This window comes from Bufo gargarizans, chromosome 1 (genome assembly GCF_014858855.1).
Source record: "Bufo gargarizans isolate SCDJY-AF-19 chromosome 1, ASM1485885v1, whole genome shotgun sequence".
Taxonomy (NCBI): Eukaryota; Metazoa; Chordata; class Amphibia; order Anura; family Bufonidae; genus Bufo; species Bufo gargarizans.
This window is the reverse complement of record NC_058080.1, coordinates 417,495,103-417,514,668: the sequence shown is the minus strand read 5'-3', so window position 1 is coordinate 417,514,668 and position 19,566 is coordinate 417,495,103. Positions and strand designations below refer to the sequence as shown.

Sequence of the window (19,566 nt, the reverse complement as noted above, 5' to 3'; positions counted from 1 at the left end):
TCACTGCCCCTAACACCCGGCTAGTTTATAGCTCCTCCCACCAGCTAGATACACAGGCATTCCCCTATCACTGCCCCCTAACAACACCCAGCTAGTTTATAGCTCCTCCCACCAGCTAGTTACATAGACACTCCCCTATCACTGCCCCTAACACCCGGCTAGTTTATAGCTCCTCCCACCAGCTAGTTACATAGACACTCCCCTATCACTGCCCCAACACAGCTAGTTTATAGCTCCCCCCACCAGCTAGTTACATAGACACTCCCCTATCACTGCCCCTAACACCACCCAGCTAGTTTATAGCTCCTCCCACCCAGTTATATAGACACTCCCCTAACACTGCCCTTGTTGACACGCCCATGGACACTACCTCATAGGAAAAAAAAAAAGCTGCATTGACATGGACATGTGACCATAGCCCAGAATAGAAGATAGGAGCAATAAAGGTAAAAGAAACATATTACAAAATTACAGCTGCCTTCATAATTTTTTTATTTAAAGGATCTTGATGCAAACTAGAGAACCTCTTTAATCTTTCTTGCCCTATGGCTGGCCACCTAAGGGTATATAAGAAACCTAACCCTGTGGGAGGGTGCCTGACCAATAGTTTCTTGTTAGCTAGATTCCTCCCAAGCTGTCCATTGTCTTGTTTGCCTGCCGCACATGGATGTAAATGCACATCAATTGCTGTGCTGTGTTCCCACAAATAGACAACCCATAGACAGTTATGTCTATAGGATGGCATGGAAACAGGAGTTATGTCCATGCCATCTGCTGTGGAAGCAACTATAACAAGCTGAAATCTAATCCCAACCATCTAACACTTAGATGCCAAGCTCAATAGTGAATGCGTTATCTAAGGGGTTTGACAGGGCAACCCAACACCTCCATTGCTGTGGAGAGTCACACAAAGAATAAAAAAACACCATTTCATGTGGGTATAATAAAAAAAAAATGTATTTACTGTAAATGTTATTTTCTGACGATACATTTCCTTTAAAATATGACGCTCTAGAATATTACAACTCACCACTGCTGCTTTTTCTCCCAGTAACATCAAATATTCCAGAGGGCACTTTAACAATGCTGCTTCCACAGGGAGGAGATTCTGGTGGACTTCTAACCTCAGGGATTGTCAACTGCATTTCACTTTGGCCATCAGAATGTACTGCTATGCAAAGAAATGGAACGAAAGTTACCAATCTATTACTAAAGAGATCTCCATAAAATCAAAGAATATATGCCTTTAACTTTGTACGATATTATACTGCATTTGCTCCTTCGTGAAAGGGTTAACAGATGCTAATTGTTTTCTAAATGTTCAATGCCGTATTTTTCACCCTATAAGACGCACCGGCCCATAAGACGCACCTAGATTTTGGGGGAGGAAAATAAGAAAAAAATATTTTTTTTACCAAAAAGGTGTGCTTTTGGTGGGTTTGGAACTAAATCTGGTCTGTGGATGACGGACACTGTTATGGGGGGGATCTGTGGATGACGGACACTGTTATGGGGGGGATCTGTGGATGACGGACACTGTTATGGGGGGATCTGTGGATGACGGACACTTATGGGGGGGGGGATCTGTGGATGACGGACACTTATGGGGGGGGATCTGTGGATGACGGACACTTATGGGGGGGGATCTGTGGATGACGGACACTTATGGGGGGGGGGATCTGTGGATGACGGACACTTATGGGGGGGGATCTGTGGATGACGGACACTTATGGGGGGGGATCTGTGGATGACGGACACTTATGGGGGGGATCTGTGGATGACGGACACTTATGGGGGGGATCTGTGGATGACGGACACTTATGGGGGGGGTTACAGGGGGATCTGTTACAGGGGGATCTGTGGCTGGCACTGTTACAGGGGGGCGATCTGTGGATGGCACTGTTATATATGTGCCATCCACAGACCCCCCACCCCATAACAGTGCCATCCACAGTGCCCCCTCAGCCCATAACAGTGCCATCCACAGACCCCCACCCCTTAACTGTCTGTGCCATCCACAGATTCCGTGTGCCCCCCCCCCCCCCGCCCGCCGCATACAAATATAAAATGTATTATTGAATTAAAAGTTATTAAACATGCCCCCCTCACTCCTAATAGTACCGTATATCCTAATTTTTTCTGTGTAATGCCGGCAGCTTCATTCATAAAGCAGGCGGCACAGGCACGTGACATCACTGAGGGACGCGCCGGCTGCCCGGCCCGCCTGCCGGCATTATACAGAGGAAATTAGGATATACGGTACTATTAGGAGTGAGGGGGGGCATGTTTAATAACTTTTAATTCAATAATACATTTTATATTAGTATACCAGAGTGGTGGGGCGGGGCTATAGTACAGTGACCGCACCGCCCCACCGCTATTGCCGGCCCCCAGCTCCTCCTCCAAGTCCCTCCCCCGGCCCCCGCTCCATACATCGCGTCCAGCGATGTTAAACTGTCAGCATTCGCCCCATAAGACGCAGGGGCATTTTCCTCCCATTTTTGGGGAGGAAAAAGTGCATCTTATGGGGCGAAAAATACGGTAAATTTACTAATATTCTTTAATTACCATATTTTTGGACTATAAGGCTGGGTTCACACGGGCGTGTCTGGATTAGGTCCGGATGCGTCCCGGTGTATTGCGGAAAACCCGCGCGATTAGATTGCATTCCGATGTTCACTTTTTATCGCGCAGGTGCAATGTGTTTTGCACGCGCGTGATAAAAAACCGACTGTGGTACCCAGACCCGAACTTCTTCACAGAAGTTCAGGTTTGGGTTCGGTAGATGTTATAATTTTCCCTTATAACATGGTTATAAGGGAAAATAATAGCATTCTGAATACAGAATGCTTAGTAGGTGATCAATTGAGGGTTAAAAAAAAAAAAAAATTAACTCACCTTCTCCTCTTGATCGCGTAGTTCCCGGTCTCTTCTTTACTTCTTTAATGATGAATTACCGGCTAGGACCTGTGGTGACGTCAGATCACACGCTCCAATCACATGGTTATAAGGGAAAATAATAGCATTCTGAATACAGAATGCTAAGTAAAATAGGGCTGGAGGGGTTAAAAAAAAAATTATAATAAAAATTTAACTCCCCTTAATCATCTTGTTCGCGCAGCCGGCATCTCTTCTGTCTTCATCTGTGAGGAAAAGGACCTTTGATGACGTCACTACGCTCATCACATGATCCATCACCATGGTAAAAGATCATGTGATGGACCATGTGATGAGCGTAGTGATGTCATCACAGGTCCTTTTCCCTGACAGATGAAGACAGAAAAGATGCCGGCTCCGGGAACAAGTGGATTAAGGTGAGTTAAATTAGTTTTTTTTAACCCCTCCAGCCCTATTGTACTATGCATTCTGTATTCAGAATGCTATTATTTCCCCTTATAACCATGTTATAAGGGAAAAGAATACAATCTACACAACCTTGAACCCAAACCTGAACTTCTGTGAAAAACACATTGCACCCACGCGATAAAAAGTGAACGGAACGCAATCACAGTCAAAACTGACTGCAATTGGGTACCTACTCGCGCTGGTTTGCCGCAACGCATCCGGACCTTATCCGGACATGCTCATGTGAAAGAGGCCTTAAACCAGCAGCTCCAAATTCTATTTACGGTAGTTCAGATGCACACTGCCATGGCTGCAATGGACCTTCTAATTTTCATATAGTAAGTATAGCAGTAATGCATTTTATATTTATTAATTTTTTTCAATGAATTTCATGTGTCTTTGTGCATTAACCCTATCCTGATACGATTTTCAATTTTTGCGTTTTGGTTTTTCACTACCCACCTTCCCAGAGCCATAACTTTTTTATTTTTCTGTAAGAGGGCTTGTTTTTTGTGGGACAAGTTGTACTTTCTAATGTCACTATTTAATGTTGCATACAATGTAGTGGGAAGCGAGGAAAAAATTCCAAATGGGGTGGAATTTGTACAAAAACGCAATTCTGCCACAGCTTTACAGATTTTGTTTTTACGGTGTTGTCTAGGAGGCAAAACTGACTTGTACTCTTCATTCTCCAGGTCAGTACGATTCCACATATGTATAAGTTTTTCTTGTGTTTTAATACAGATTTTTTTTTTTATTGTTGTATTCTGAACCCCATAACTTTTTTTGCGGGACAATCTGCGCAAGGAATCCTGGTTGGCATTTTCTTTTATGTCTTGACTTTGCACATTCGGCTATACTTGTAAGCTATAGATCAGGGCTGGCCAACCTGCGGCTCTCCAGCTGTTGTAAAACTACAATTCCCACCATGCCCTGCTGTAGGCTGATAGCTGTAAGCAGAGTCTAGGCATGCTAGGAGCTGTAGTTTTGCAACAGCTGGAGAGCCGCAGGTTGGCCATTCCTGCTATAGATGATTACCACTTTAGCATTCTCATGTTTACTGGAAGGCACTTGCAATTTTTAATTCGGAGCTGCCATTGTGATTTTTTACAATGTGCAATAATTAGGTATATAAATACTGAGTTTGACTGGGGTTTTCTCTGGTTTGTTAGTTACTTGAGAACATACAATTAAAAAATTAATTATGGTAGTATCAAGTATGTTAATTTTCATATATTGAATAAAGTTTCATTTATTTACATTCCCGATGCCAGTTTCTCTTTTTGGTGTTACATATGAATGTTGGTACGGGTAACTACTTAATACATTGCTGCTGCAGTGATATTTATTAGTGTGTGGAATATAAAAAAGTGGACAAAACCTTTAAACATTAGCTCCCTCTATGCTAGACCACAAAGTTAGTGACCTTGATCCCTCCACTTCATTAAACCACCAGGGAATGTTTAATACGTAGAAAATGCTGTGGTTTGTCCGAGAAATACAGTCAATTCTAAAGTGCATGAATGGTCTGAGTTCCGTCCTTGTCCGTGTGGACCCAGAAGAGGAACTTCTTTTGTAAATTGTAAGAATCTGCCACATACAGAGCCTTTCCTCTGCCTCTCTGTGTCACTGATTTGATGAAGAGCGCTTCTGTCTGAAAGCTTATCGGCTAAAACAGCCCCCTTTTCCCTCATGGCTGATGTAGAGACAAAGAAGGGAGCTAGCTTAGCTACTTTGCCAGATAGCCAGCCCCCTCCATCAAATCAATGACACAGAGAGAGAGTCTTCTCCCCCTCTCTGTGTCGGAACATCACATTACACAGGAGAAGCTACCCATTCAGGACTATGGATGGGAGTCTGACATTGGGCCATCTGTGTAGTTTACAAGATACATATATTAGTAAATTTAAGAAATCTAATCCACAGGCTGCAAAAATAAATCTGCCCAGTAAATCGGCTGCATGTCAATTTATGTTGCGGGTACCCACCCAGGTTTTACCCTTTGCAATGCATAGTGTGAAATCCTTGGCAAATCTGAATTTCTGCCCCGTGTGGCCGTAACCCTTAGACAAGAGCTAAAATGCAGGTTAAAGGGAACCTGTCATCAACTTTATGCTGACCTCACTGAGGGCAGTATAAAGTACTGACAGAAATGCTGTTTTCAGCAGTGTGTCACTCATGAGCTAAAAGTCAGTGGTTGCTGAGAACCAGCATCATAATCATTGCAGCCCAGGCCTTGAAAAGAGTCAAATCTACCTGAGAAGAGTTATGGTCATCCATAACCTCCTGCTCGCTCACCCATCTGCTGATGATTGGCAGTTCTCTCCTAGAGAGAAAGGGAGAAAACTAGGTAGAAGACTGTCAGTCATCAGCAGGTGGGCAGGAGAGCAGGAATTCATGAGTAACCAGGACTCTTCTCAGGTGGCCGGGACTCTTTTCCAGGCCCAGTCTGCAATGATTGTGATGTTGGTTCTCGGCAACCACTTACTTCTAACTTATAAATAACAGATTGCTGAAATCAAGTCACCTGTCTCTGCTTTATGCTGCTGTTAGTATGGGCACCATAAAGTTGATGACAGGTTCCCTTTAACCCCTTAGGGACTTAGGGCGTACAGGTACGCCCTGTTTAGTGATCGGCTGGCAGTGATTGGAACAGGGTGCCTGTTGAAATCATTCCGCAGGCACCCTGTGACAATGCCTAGGGGGTCCCCTCCTTCCCCTTCCCTGTCTGTTCAGTTGTGGCAGAAGGGGAAGGTTCCCATGGCAACAGGACGCCTTCTCAGGCATCCTGCTGTCCATGGTGCTGAACAGATCTATGCTAAAGGCAGAGATCTGTTCAGACAAAGTGTGAATGAAATACAGTGCAGTACACTATATAGTGTACTGTACTGTATGATACAGACATCAGACCCACTGGATCTTCAAGAACCAAGTGGGTCTGGGTAAAAAAAAAAAGTGAAAAAAGTGAAAAAAAATAAAATAAAAAACATTTATTCCCGATTAAAAATTAAAAAAATTAAATTCCCTACACATGTTATATATCACCGCGTCCGTAACGACCCGATCTATAAAACGGTCATGTTACATTTCCTGCACGGTGAACGCCATAAAATATAAAAACTATGATGAAATTTAAAATTTTGCTCATCTTACTTCCAAAAAACTTTTGGTAAATTTGGTATTTTTTTTAAAAATAAAATTTTTTTTTTTTCCCTTCATTTTACCAGTGTCATGAAGTACAATATGTGATGAAAAAACAATCTCAGAATGCCCTGGATAAGTAAAAGCATTTTAAAGTTATCACCACATAAACTGACACTGGTCAGAGTTGCAAAAAATGGCCAAGTCCTTAAGGTGAAATAGGGCTGAGTCCTAAAGGGGTTAAAGAGCTTACCTATTACATCAGCAGATTGAAGTGTACTTCCATTTTGTACTGGATGGTGCTTCAACCGTGAAGAAGATGTTTCTGTCATAGCTTCTAGGTCTTCGTGATTTAAAGTGCTTTTTTTATGAAGTTCATCTTTGGGTCCCATCTCCTCACTGACCTGATCACCTGCAGAGCACAGTCATTATAGGGAACAAAATGTGATTAAAGAATGATACAAATTTATTATGCTTATTGAGTTTTCTACTTTAGCACAAATGCTTACACTAACATATGTGTTATAATAATACTTCTGTTGGTGATAACCTGAAATTTTAGGCTATGTTCATATCTGTGTAGGAGGGTCCGTTCGGCGCCTACGTCACAGAGTCCGTCAAAAATAGCGGGAACAAAAGTCCTGAGGGACTTTTTTTTTCTGCTAAAAAAACCAAACAAACATTCTCTCTAATGGATTCCAATATAGTCAATGGGATCTGTTAGGCTCTATTCCTGTCAATTATGTGCGGAATCTGGCACTTCCATGATAGGAGCAGAAGAACAGAAATACTGTAAAAAGTGCTTATGTGAAAGTGCCCTTACATTGACAAATAAGGTTACGGCCACAAATTGACATACTGCAGATTTAGGATCCACACCACATGTTAGTTTCTTTTATGCAGCGCGATCGAGTCTCATCCACTTTGCTGCTCTTTCTTTACCTTGTTTAGTTTGGTGTTTAATGCATAACAAAAATAAATGATTGATCACTGTAGGGCTGACAAACTGCTGCCCTGGCAAAATGATGTTTTCAGCAGGTACCAGGACCAAAACAGTGGATGGAACCATAAGGCTCTGCCCACTGTATAGCCGCCGTTACCATTTACTTAAAAGAGCAGCAGTACACCAACCCAGCCACTACACAGTAGGTGAAGCCTTCTGCTTCAGCATCCATCCACTGTTATGTCTCCGATGCTGGCCAAAAGCAGTTGATTGGTTGGGGTGACGAGACGGTGGTGCGATCCCCATGAACTGATATTGTTGACCTATCCTAAGAATAGGTCAATATCTAAAGGGTGTAAAGCCCCATTATACAAGAATCTATCACTACTAGCTGAGGCTAAGTCGGTAATATTTTTTGGTATGCTGTCCAAACAGAAATAACAAAATATGACCATGGCAGTAGATGCATATAGGAAACTCAACATAATAAAGTGTTTCAAATGGTATTTGTATTACAAATGCACTATTAAATTAAACAAACACTATAAAATATGCAAACATATGTGGTTGTACAATATGTGATTGCAAATACCTTGGCATGAATTAGCAGTTGTCCCCTCCTACTTTACCTTTTCTGAAAATGCTTTCCACTAGATTTTAGATTATGTTGGATCAATTCGGTCACAACAACTTTAATGGAGTGTCCTAGCTTTTGGGACTTTTTAATAGACCCTGCAGCATGTCATACCTGTTAAAAAACTGATACTCACCTGCTCCTAGCAGCTATGTTCCAACTCTCTGGCTATCTTCAGCAGTCTTCCAGTCCCCAGGGTCATGTATGCTAATGCAGCCAATGACTGGCCTCAGCAGTGATGTCTCCCCAAACTGCTTGGAGACATGTCACTGCTGACGTCAGTCACTGGCTGTCGCAGTGTATGTGACCCCTTCAGTCCAGAAGTTTACACCGAGCTGGAACATAGCTGTCGGTAGCAGGTGAGTATGAGTTTCTCAACATGTACAACACGCTGCTGGGGTCTTTTAAAAAGTCACAGAAAATAATACACCAAAACAATAAATGCAAACATAATATATGGACTAAGCCCTCACTCTAATGATAAAATCAAAGACACTCAGCCATCACTACAAAGTACAGGCATTGGAATAATACTGACAATTATCTGCGGGGGATGCTTCAGCTCATGAATATCAAAACGCCAGCACTCAGTCCTTCTCACCAATGATTTTTAGAAAGCAATTTTTTTTTTTTTAAAGTAGGCGACCCTGCATCTGAATCAGGGTCTGTGTCTATGCTGCCCTAACATGATGATCCGGTGTTTCTCAAAGTCGTAGTTCACTGACATCCCCAAACAGTTTGATGGTGTTGAGGTCAATACTCTGTGCCAACCAGCCAAATTTTTCCACACTTTTTTTTTTTTTAAATAAATCTTGTTAAATAAAGAAAAAAATGCCATGCCAAAAAGGAAAGGGCCAGGTCTAAATGGTTGTGAGAACAGCACAAAGTACTTCAGAATATCACTGTATGCAACAGCATTACAGGGCTTTTCCGGGATTACTATGGCTTTTAACAGATATGTAGTATTAACCTTATGTACATCATCCCCATGCTGTTTTTTTTTTCCAATTTGGACTCTCCTAACCCGTTTTCAACATGTAAAGAAATCACTCTGTGTTTTTTCCATCCTGTATGTAGTACTTCCTGTTGCTGTATCCAACCAAACCCATGATGCCCTTCTTTCTCTACACAGCTCCAGCACCCCCCCCCCCCCCCTAACAACGCCCAGGTAGTTTATAGCTCCTCCCACCAGCTAGTTACATAGACACTCCCCTATCACTGCCCATAACAACACCCAGCTAGTTTATAGCTCCTCCCACCAGGTAGTTACATAGACACTCCCCTATCACTGCCCATAACACCCAGCTAGTTTATAGCTCCTCCCACCAGCTAGTTACATAGACACTCCCCTATCACTGCCCCTAACACCCGGCTAGTTTATAGCGCCTCCCACCAGCTAGTTACATAGACACTCCCCTATCACTGCCCCTAACAATACCCAGCTAGTTTATAGCTCCTCCCACCAACTAGTTACATGTACACTTCCCTATCACTGCCCATAACAACACCCAGCTAGTTTATAGCTCGTCCCACCAGCTAGTTACATAGACACTCCCCTATCACCCAGCTAGTTTATAGCTCCTCCCACCAGCTAGTTACATAGACACTCCCCTATCACTGCCCCTAACACCCAGGTAGTTTATAGCTCCTTCCACCAGCTAGTTACATAGACATTCCCCTACCACTGCCCGTAATAACACCCAGCTAGTTTATAGCTCCTCCCACCAGCTAGTTACATAGACACTCCCCCATCACTGCCCCTAACACCACCCAGCTAGTTTATAGCTCCTCCTACCAGCTAGATACAGACACTCCCCTATCACTGCCCCCAACACCCAGCTAGTTTATAGCTCCTCCCACCAGCTAGTTACATAGACACTCCCCCATCACTGCCCCTAACACCACCCAGCTAGTTTATAGCTCCTCCCACGAGCTAGTTACATAGACACTCCCCTATCACTGCCCCCAACACCCAGCTAGTTTATAGCTCCTCCCAGCAGCTAGTTACATAGACACTCCCCCATCACTGCCCCTAACACCCAGCTAGTTTATAGCTCCTCCCACCAGCTAGTTACATAGACACTCCCCTATCACTGCCCCTGTATAGACATAACATCACAGGAAATAAGAGCTGCATGGACAAGGTCATGTGACCACAGCCCAGAACAGAAGATAAGAGCAATAAAGGTAAAACAAACAGATTACAAAATTACAGCTACCCTCATAAATGATCATGTTAAAGGGGTTTTACAGGATTTTAGTATTAGTTACATAGTTGTTAAGGTTGGAAAAAGACAAAAAATTCCATCAAATCCAACCTGTAATCCTGCTATATCGATGCCTGGATCAATGTCCATCTTCCTTGGGGGGTTGGGCTAAAGTGAAAGGGTGTGTAGAACAGGATTTCTATACATTGTCGTAAGTTTTAATGTTATTTTGAACCTTTTTTGAAGCCATCTACTGTTTCTGCTGTGACCAGCTCCTGTGACAGGCTATTCCAGAGATTCACAGCCCTTACAGTAAAGAATGCTTGTAGCCTTTTATGACTGAATCTTTTTTTCTCCAGTCGTAGGGAGTGACCCCTTGTTTTTCTAGGGGGTTTAACACAGAATAGCTTCCCTTGATATTTTTTATTGATGAACTATCCTCAGTATAGGTCATCAATATCAGATTGGGGAGGGGGGTCCGACACTCAGCACCCCCGCTGATCAGATGTATGAAGAGAAGGCACACGCATGCCGTCTCCTGTCTCTCTTCCTGTTCGCTGTCGACACAGCAGCGGTGGGTAGGAGGAGAGACCTTCTCTTCATACAGCTGATTGGCAGGGGTTCTGGATGCCAGACCCCCTCCTTTCTAATACTGATGACCTATCCTGAAAATACAAAAGATAAAAAAAGGGGGGACAAAACACAATAAAACGTAGCTTTTAATTATACTAGGTAAGAACTCCCATAAACCGGGAGAAAGGAACCCCTTACAAACAGACAGACGAACAAGTGCAGGACCTAAAAATAGTGCTCCGCGACAGTCAAGCAGTGACACATTAGATTAGGTTCCAACATAAAAAGACCGAAACACTAGTACTGGGTCTGACAAGACAAAATACTCCAGACCTGTGTTCCGCAGTGGTAAAACAGGGTCACACACTAGGTTAGGTCCCTACATCCAAATCCAGTAAGCTAATACTGGGTCTAGCAGGACGCTTTATCAAAACAAGGAATGTTCTCACCAATTTCGGTACAGAAAACTCACTATTCACAAAGTACTGAGTGTCAGAAGAGAAAGCGGTCACTTCAGGCTTGCGAGCTTTAGATACCAGATGTCCAGATGGAGGAGGATAGTACAGGCATCAAGTCCTCAGGTCATCAGTCTTGGCAGTAGGGAAGCCTCAGGGAGAGAAATCTGTCCCTGTTGCACCCTACTTGACCTATCAAGCCTTAGTAACCTCCTAATAAGGGGTCTGTGCCCCGCAAGGGGTGGCCCAGTCCGGAACCTCACCCTGATAAGGCCCTACAGGGAATTCTCTAGAGGCTAAACTGGATACCTGATCAGGGCAATGGTAAAGTGCGTATAATAAGTAGGCCGTGATATATTCACGTGTTCCAACGCGTTTCATAAAATGAACATATCAGGAGAACAATATGTTTATACAAAAAAAAAAAAACATGAATCATCAGGGGACATGGGGCTTAAAATTGGGCTGGCTACTGACTGTTGGAGGGAAGCATATGGCACAACTCCGCAGATTAAAGCTAGTCTGGTTATAACTGCAGCGAGGCGTATGGCGTTGTTCCACAGTATAACCTGAAACATACATAAAAATACAGGGACGGACCCAACCAGGAAACCGATCCGGCACAGCGTGCACTAGATAACAAGAGAGGAGAGGTACTTACAGTACTCCTGGAGGGGCGCATGGCGAATGTCCAGGGAAGTGGGCACGGAACATGACCATGTCCCACTATCAGGCACTAGTCTGGCAGCGCGCTAATTACATTTAAGGGAAGGGGCCGGCCCAGGCGTGTGCGCACAGAGCTCCGCCAACCCGCGTGACTGCACTGCATCACGTGATAAGGTCAACGTCGGAGCAGCGCAGACCCGTAAAGCGCAGGTACATGTGGCCGGAGGAGCGCCAGGACAGACGCTGATACGTCTGTACACTTGTATAAGAACGATCCGCCCCATTGAAATGAATGGGACGGTTAAGTGTAATTACACCTGCTCACTGCTGCAAAGGCGACGGCGAGAAGGTAAACAGTGAAGAGGAGGCAGCGCTGGCATGGTGCGTGCCTCCTCTTAAACAGCTGATTGGCGGGGGTGCCAGGAGTCGGACCGCCGCCGATCAGATATTGATGACCTATCCTGAGGATAGGTCATCAATATTAAAAGCCCGGAGAACCCCTTTAAAGGATATTGAGTCCAAACAGAAAACCCTTTTAAGAATTCAATTCGACAGAACTAAAGGCCATTATTTATCATCCACCAAACATTACTAATATTTGTTGTGCAGAGCTACACTACTGATGTCCTGTCCTCAGGATAGGTCATCAATATAAGATCAGTGGGGGTTTGACTCCCAGAACCCCCACCGATCAGCTATTTGAAGTGGTAGTGGCGCTCATGCAAGCGCTGCTTCAGTTTTCAAAATTACCTGCACATCGGCTTGTAGAGGCCTGCTCGTGGTAACAGATGTAAAATGGCCAGATGGCCAGAAAATGGATGCACACATAAATGTAAAATGACCATAAAAAACTGACAGCATGTTCATTTTTAATGGCCGTTTTTTTTCATGTGAATGTAGCCTAAGACCTCGATATGCCACGACAGATCAACTGTGAATTATATAATTAAACTGTAAACACAACAAAAACATGAGAGAACCTGTCACAATGAAAAACAGTCCTGAACTACTGTAATGTTTGGATAGCTGAAAAGACAGAGTGCAATAATGTAATTAGTATAGCCGTATGATGGTTTGCTGTTTGGAGGGACTAACTGTATTTGAATGCCACCATTTTGGGGTATCAATCATGCCACTATTTTAGGGTGCTCACTACGTGGTAAAAATGAAATGTTAACTTTATTCTGTGGGCCAGTACAATTGTGGAAACTGTATATCAAATGTATATAGTTTTCTTATGTTTTACTAATTTAAAAAAATGTGCTTTGTGTTACCATATTCTGACACCCATATCTTTTGTTTTTAAAATAAGCTGTGTGAGGGCTCATAAAAAAAAAAATATATATTAAAGGGGTTGTCCGGGTTTAGAGCTGAACCTGGACATACCCTTATTGTCACCCAGACAGACAGCCCCCCTGAGGCTAGCATCGGAGCATCTTATGCTTGCCCTGTGGTAAATTGCTCTTTTGTTTTCAATAACACACGGCCGGGCGGAAACTTCTGCAGTGTGTTCGGTGACATCAACGGCTCTGATGGGTGGGCTTTAGCGCTGCCCTAGCCGTTTTACTGGCTAGGGCAGCGCTAAATCCCGCCCATCAGTGCCGGTGACATCACTGGGGTTCCTAGCAGCTCCATGGAGAGCCCCGGTACGTCACCGGATCTCCAAAAATGCCTTTGACTTCACGATTTAGCGCAGGGCAAAGGAGAACATCGGAGCATGAACTGCTCTGATGCTCATGTCAGGGGGGCTGCCGGGGTGAAAATAGAGGAATGTCCGGGTTCAGCTCTGAACCCTGACAACCCCTTTAACTATTGTTTGCATTTTTTTTAAAGTCCCCTTAGGGCACTTGAACCTGCAATTGTTTGCTCACTTGTACAATACACTACAATACTTTTGTATTTCTGTGTAAAGGGATATTTACAGACATTCTGTTACATCTCTCCAGAGGCAATGATGAAAGGCCACTGGTTCCCATGACAATTACTTGGCAGCCTGTGACTGCGCTTGTGGGGTGCCAATCAGAAGACAGCGGGAGCTCCCTCCGTCTAAGGCTGAGTTCACATGGGCGAGATTTCCGCGCGGGTGCAATGCGGGAGGTGAACGCATTGCACCCGCACTGAATCCTGACCCATTCATTTCTATGGGGCTGTGCACATAAGCTGTGATTTTCACGCATCACTTATGCATTGCGTGAAAATCGCAACATGCTCCTCTGTGCGTTTATCACGCAACGCAGGCCCCATAGAAGTGAATGGGGCTGAGTGAAAATCGCAAGCATCCGCAAGCAAGTGCGGATGCGGTGCGATTTTCACGCATGGTTGCTAGGTGACAGTCTATTCACTGCATTATTTTCCCTTATAACACGGTTATAAGGGGAAATAATAGCATTCTGAATACAGAATGCTTAGTAGGTGATCAATTGAAGGTTAAAAAAATAAATAAAAAAAATTAACTCACCTTCTCCTCTTGATCGCGTAGTTGCCGGTCTCTTCTTTACTTCTTTAATGGACCATGTGATCCGACGTCTCCACAGGTCCTTTAGCTGGTAGTTCATCATTAAAGAAGTAAAGAAGAGACCGGGAACTACGCGATCAAGAGGAGAAGGCGAGTTAATTTTTTATTTTTTTTTAACCCTCAATGATCACCTACTAAGCATTCTGTATTCAGAATGCTATTATTTTCCCTTATAACCATGTTATAAGGGAAAATAATAACATCTACACAACACCAAACCCAAACGTGAACTTCTGTGAAGAAGTTCGGGTCTGGGTACCACAGACGGTTTTTTATCACGCGCGTGCAAAACACGATGCACCCGCGCGATAAAAACTGAACATCGGAACGTAATCGCAGTCAAAACTGACTGCAATTGCGTACCTAATCGCGCAGGTTTGCCGCAATACACCAGGACGCACCTGGACCTAATCCGGACACGCTCGTGTGAACTCAGCCTAACTGCTCAGATGATAGGCCATTTGCAGTGAGTCAATGTGAGTTCTGAGATGACAATTACATTGTTGGTTTCTGTCTATCCAAGCATTATTATAGTTCAGGACCATATGTCACAGTGACATTTCCTTTAAAGGGGTTGTCCAAGTTATATTTATTGATGACCTATCCTCAGGATAGGTCATTAATATCAGATCGGCTGGGGTCCGACACCCGGCACCACCGACGATCAGCAGTTTGAAGAGAAGGTGCGCCGTGCCAGCGCTGCCTCCTGTTCATTCTTTACCTTCTCGCCGTTGCATCTACAGCGTGAGCAGGTGTAATTACTCCCAAGCCGTCCCATTCATTTCAATGGTGTGGATCATTCCTATACAAGTGTGTAGAAGCGACCCGTACCATTGAAATGAATGGGACGGCTTGGGTGTAATTAGACCTGCTCACTGCTGCAGATGCAACGGCAAGTAGGTAAATAATGAACAGGAGGCAGCGCTGGCACGGCGCGCGCCTTCTCTTCAGACAGCTGATCGGCGGGGATGCTGGGTGTCGGACCCCAGCCGATCTGATATTGCTGACCTATCCTGAGGATAGGTCATCAATAAATATAACTTGGACAACCCCTTTAAGTAAAGAGACTGTACAACCTGAAATAAAGAAAAGAAAAAAAAAACATGTGACAAGAGATCATGCTGCCATACTGTTAGGAGCTCCTTATCTGATAGAGATTATAAGGTGAATGCTGAGGGGTGGGGTGAGGTTAGTAGCTCTGGGAGAATACCTGTACTAGGGTGGTTATCAGTAGAATCAAGCCTGATTAGATCCCGCACGAAGACAGTGTGCTCCCCAGAGTTAGCATCATTAGAATTATCCACGCCAAGATGGCTCACCATATCCACATCACTGTTACTTGTAGCACTGTGAGGAGCTGGAGAGACAACACGGGTTAAACAAACATTCATGCAAAAGTAAATCAGGCCCACTCTTTAGTACAAATATTTCATAAAGAGAAGAAATTGCATTAAAGAGGACATCTCACTGGGCAAAACTGTCCAATCTGCCTACATTCCTCTATTGGTGCCACTCTTTGGAGTAAGATGGTGCTTTTTTTAGATTGCTTCCTTCTCCCTAAATTGTCGAGGTTGGTAGTTCTGGCACCCGATATTAAAATGTTGTGGGGTTTAGCCAAGGGGGCAGTCCCTAGTACTCAAGGGAAGTGGCCAGTGTCAGTCCAGTTTAGATCACTCTCCCTTTAAGACTGGGGGGACCGCACGTTTCACTAAACTCTGCCACCTTTACATAGTGAGTGATGGAACTACCCATCCTGATCATTTGGAAACTGGCGCATAGAGAAAAAAATCATTGAATTACTCAAGGGCATGGCATCAATTGAGGGAAGTAGGCAGATTAGAAGTTCTGCTACAGGTCCCCTTAAAAACGTTTTTTTTTACTGATATCTGCGCTCCATTAGGGCAATCACTGAATTCATTTCAATGTAAAACCTAATGGACCTAAAATGTAAAACAGAAGAGTAGAGATGAAAGCAAAATCCTTTCACTTCCAAGCTGTAACTACTTTGTACTAGAGTAAGAGGTCAGAAGGCTGAGCGAAGCCATACCCGACTGACAGAAAAACACAGCACACCATCAGAAACCAGGCCAGCCACATTTTTACTTTCGAACATAGATTAAATGTAATAGTATTTTTTACATGCAGCTAAAACAAAAAGGGCCATTCTTCTCTGTATGAAAACATGTTTATCACGTATATGGCATATTAGTAGAACAGTGAGCTAAAATGCCAAACGTTATATTATCACTAATGGCATAATTTGTTAAAGTACACCAAATGCAAAAAATAAAAATGGCCCTATGTGACTAGTGCAAGCACTAACCTACATAATTTATGACGGCTCAGTCCTGGCATAGGCTAGGCCAGTTGTCTTTCATGGTGTCAAAAATCTTAAAGCAGCCACAAAATCAAGGCCATCAGTGTTAAACGTGCATGCATCAATTACAACGTCACACCCCGTCAAAATCTGTAGCAAAGTGTTGCTACCTGGCTATAGTTAATACAATATCTGAAAAGATAGACATAGAACCCAGAAAGAATTTGCAGCAGCCTGTTCTGATAGATCCCTCCTTTCTTGAATCAAGAAACATACACAGCAAAAATATCAACTACAAGGTGTGATCATCAGTGGAAATGTATTTATTTAGCGCTGCCGACATGGAGTGCCAGCGCCTTTATCAAGGTATTGATCCAGGAGACATCCTGTATGTCTTTTTTTTTATAGACACTGATGTCACTTACAAGAAGAACAGAAAAAAGTAGACAAAGCAGCAAAAAGAAATAAAAACATTTCAATATTTATCATATAAAAAATATACACGAGGATGAGCAGATCAATTAGCAAGTAAATGCCTCATTACCTGATACTGACACAGCTTTAGGGACCAGTTTTGTCTTCACCGGTTTTCGAAACTGAGCTAAACCTTGTACCACATTCCGGACCTTTGTCCATAGGAAATTTCCACTGCGTTTACTGCTCGGCCATGGACTCACTAGTACAACCTTGAACCAAAAATGTGCACAGTTACAGCAGTCTAACTATAAAAGTAAAGCCACACAGCGAGATCATGTCATAGTTGCGATCAAGTACTGCATAGCCATGAGGGCTGCACAGTTTAGTCAGTCTGTGCTGTTAATGGCCATGCAGCATCCACAATAGCGTGCGGCCATTAACAATGCAGGCCGACTAAACTGTGCAGGTCCTCATTAATTTAATTAAAGCCCACTGCGGCTTATATTGCTGTACAGTTCAAAACCGCGACACAACTGCACCATGTGGTCGTACTCTAACAATAATGAAGTTATATATCTTAAAGATTCATACATCTGGAGCATTTAGTAGTCACATCTTCCGTACATTATTTTAAAAAATGGTAGCAATGGAGCACATTTTTAAATGGTTTTCTCACTATTTCCCCCCAAAAACAGCTGTGTTGGCATGTGTAACCTGCCAACATATTAGAAAACTTTACAAATATGCAAAAAAATATATAAATATGGAGCGTAAAAACACATTAAGCAACTGCATATATTGACTTTAATATTAAAGAGAAAAATAAACTGTCACAAGGTCACTTCTGTAATGAGCCTTTTCATTTTACAACATTGATGCATTTTAATTTACTAGTTAAAGGGGATGTCCAAAATATAGTAAGTGTTGCCCCATGTCAGGAAATTGCATAAAATAAAAAAATAATCCTATGCCCACTAGTTTCTTCCACTCCTTTCTCAGCCCGCAGTTCCAGTCCTCCTCCTGCTGTTTGTATACAAGACTGCAACAATGATGTCAAGGTATACAGCACATGACTGCTGCAGCCTATCAGTGAGCTCAGTGGTCTTGTGCTGTACACCACTGAGTTGAGTGACAGGCTACAGTGGTCACCTGCCAAACACCTTGATGATAAATAGCAGGGAGGGGGACCAGGGATGTGGTGCTGAGAATGATGTGGGAGGAACTGGTGAGTATAGGATTATTTTTCATTTTATAAAATTTCGTAGCATAAGGCAAAGATACCTTAACTCGCACAACAATTTAAAAGGTGTTCCGGAAGTAAAGTTTTTTTATCTTATACCCGCAGCCTGCCTCTGAAAATTGAAGATTTATACTTACCTGCTCCCCATCTCTCTGATACGCAATGCCGGCTCCCGCATGTCCATGTTCTGGTCTCCAGACTGTTTACATTCAGCGGCACATGTGCATGAGCCAGTGCGGAGGACCAGAGCGGTGGAGAGCGGGCAGGCTGTGAGCATTAGATAAAAAGTCTTTATTCCCGGAAAACCCCTTTAAGTAGGTGACATACATTTTGCATACCTTGTTATAGTAGCCATATGTGATGGCATTGGGTTGAATTTTTGCATTTCTCATTTCAAACAAGACCTTTACAGCCAAAGCTGGGTTCTCCCAAATACCACACAGCTGCATTACAACTCTGTAACAAACCTAATGGAAAAAGAAGGAATAAAGTATGATACTGATGCAAACCAAATCTGACACTAACTACTACTCTACTATATAGATAAATGAGCAGGAGATTTTAAATAAATAGACATAATAAGATATAAGATGTATTGACATTAACGAGACTTGACAGAAGTAGATCTTGACAGGGAGAGCAGTGCAGACATATCCAGACTTTTGGTCATGGCCTCTCGACACTGAACACTTCCCGGCCCTCCCCCTTTACTCTGTGACACCACGGGTGACCAATCAAGAAACTGCTAGAGCTGTCACAGAGCATGTGACCTCAGATTCTTTGGCCACATGGCCTAGGCCAGCTCAGCCCCATTCAAGTGAATGGTGCTAAGCTGTGGTACCAAGCAGATTCGCTATACAATGTATAGAATTGTGCTTGATGAGCAGTGAGAAGGCCACAGGGCTACTGCTTACGCCTGTGCCTTCTCAAACAGCTGCTCGCCAGGTGTCCCAGGTGCTGGGCATCCACCAATCAGATACTGATTACCTATCCAGAGAATAGGCAAAACCCATCCCTCCCGATAAGTGATAAGACCAAAGAAAACGCAAATTAAATTAAATACAACTACCTACTTTAGTTTCTGAACGCCCATTCAGAGATGGCAGCTGCATG

At 43.4% G+C, this 19,566-nt stretch overlaps 1 protein-coding gene across 3 annotated transcripts in view; it reads right to left on the bottom strand.

Moving 5' to 3' along the window:
* DENND4C (DENN domain containing 4C) overlaps positions 1 to 19,566 on the bottom strand; it is a 130,254-nt gene that overhangs the window by 44,349 nt on the left and 66,339 nt on the right. Inside the window, exons 18-22 of one of the 3 annotated variants that reach the window (XM_044271636.1) lie at positions 18,792 to 18,920; positions 17,341 to 17,482; positions 15,690 to 15,836; positions 6,740 to 6,898; positions 1,031 to 1,171 (exon numbers count right to left, since the gene is read on the bottom strand). In XM_044271636.1, the coding sequence (XP_044127571.1) occupies positions 1,031 to 1,171; positions 6,740 to 6,898; positions 15,690 to 15,836; positions 17,341 to 17,482; positions 18,792 to 18,920 (718 nt within the window). The remainder of the gene's footprint in view (positions 1 to 1,030; positions 1,172 to 6,739; positions 6,899 to 15,689; positions 15,837 to 17,340; positions 17,483 to 18,791; positions 18,921 to 19,566) is intronic. The other 2 variants (XM_044271644.1, XM_044271653.1) reach the window with 2 other exon arrangements.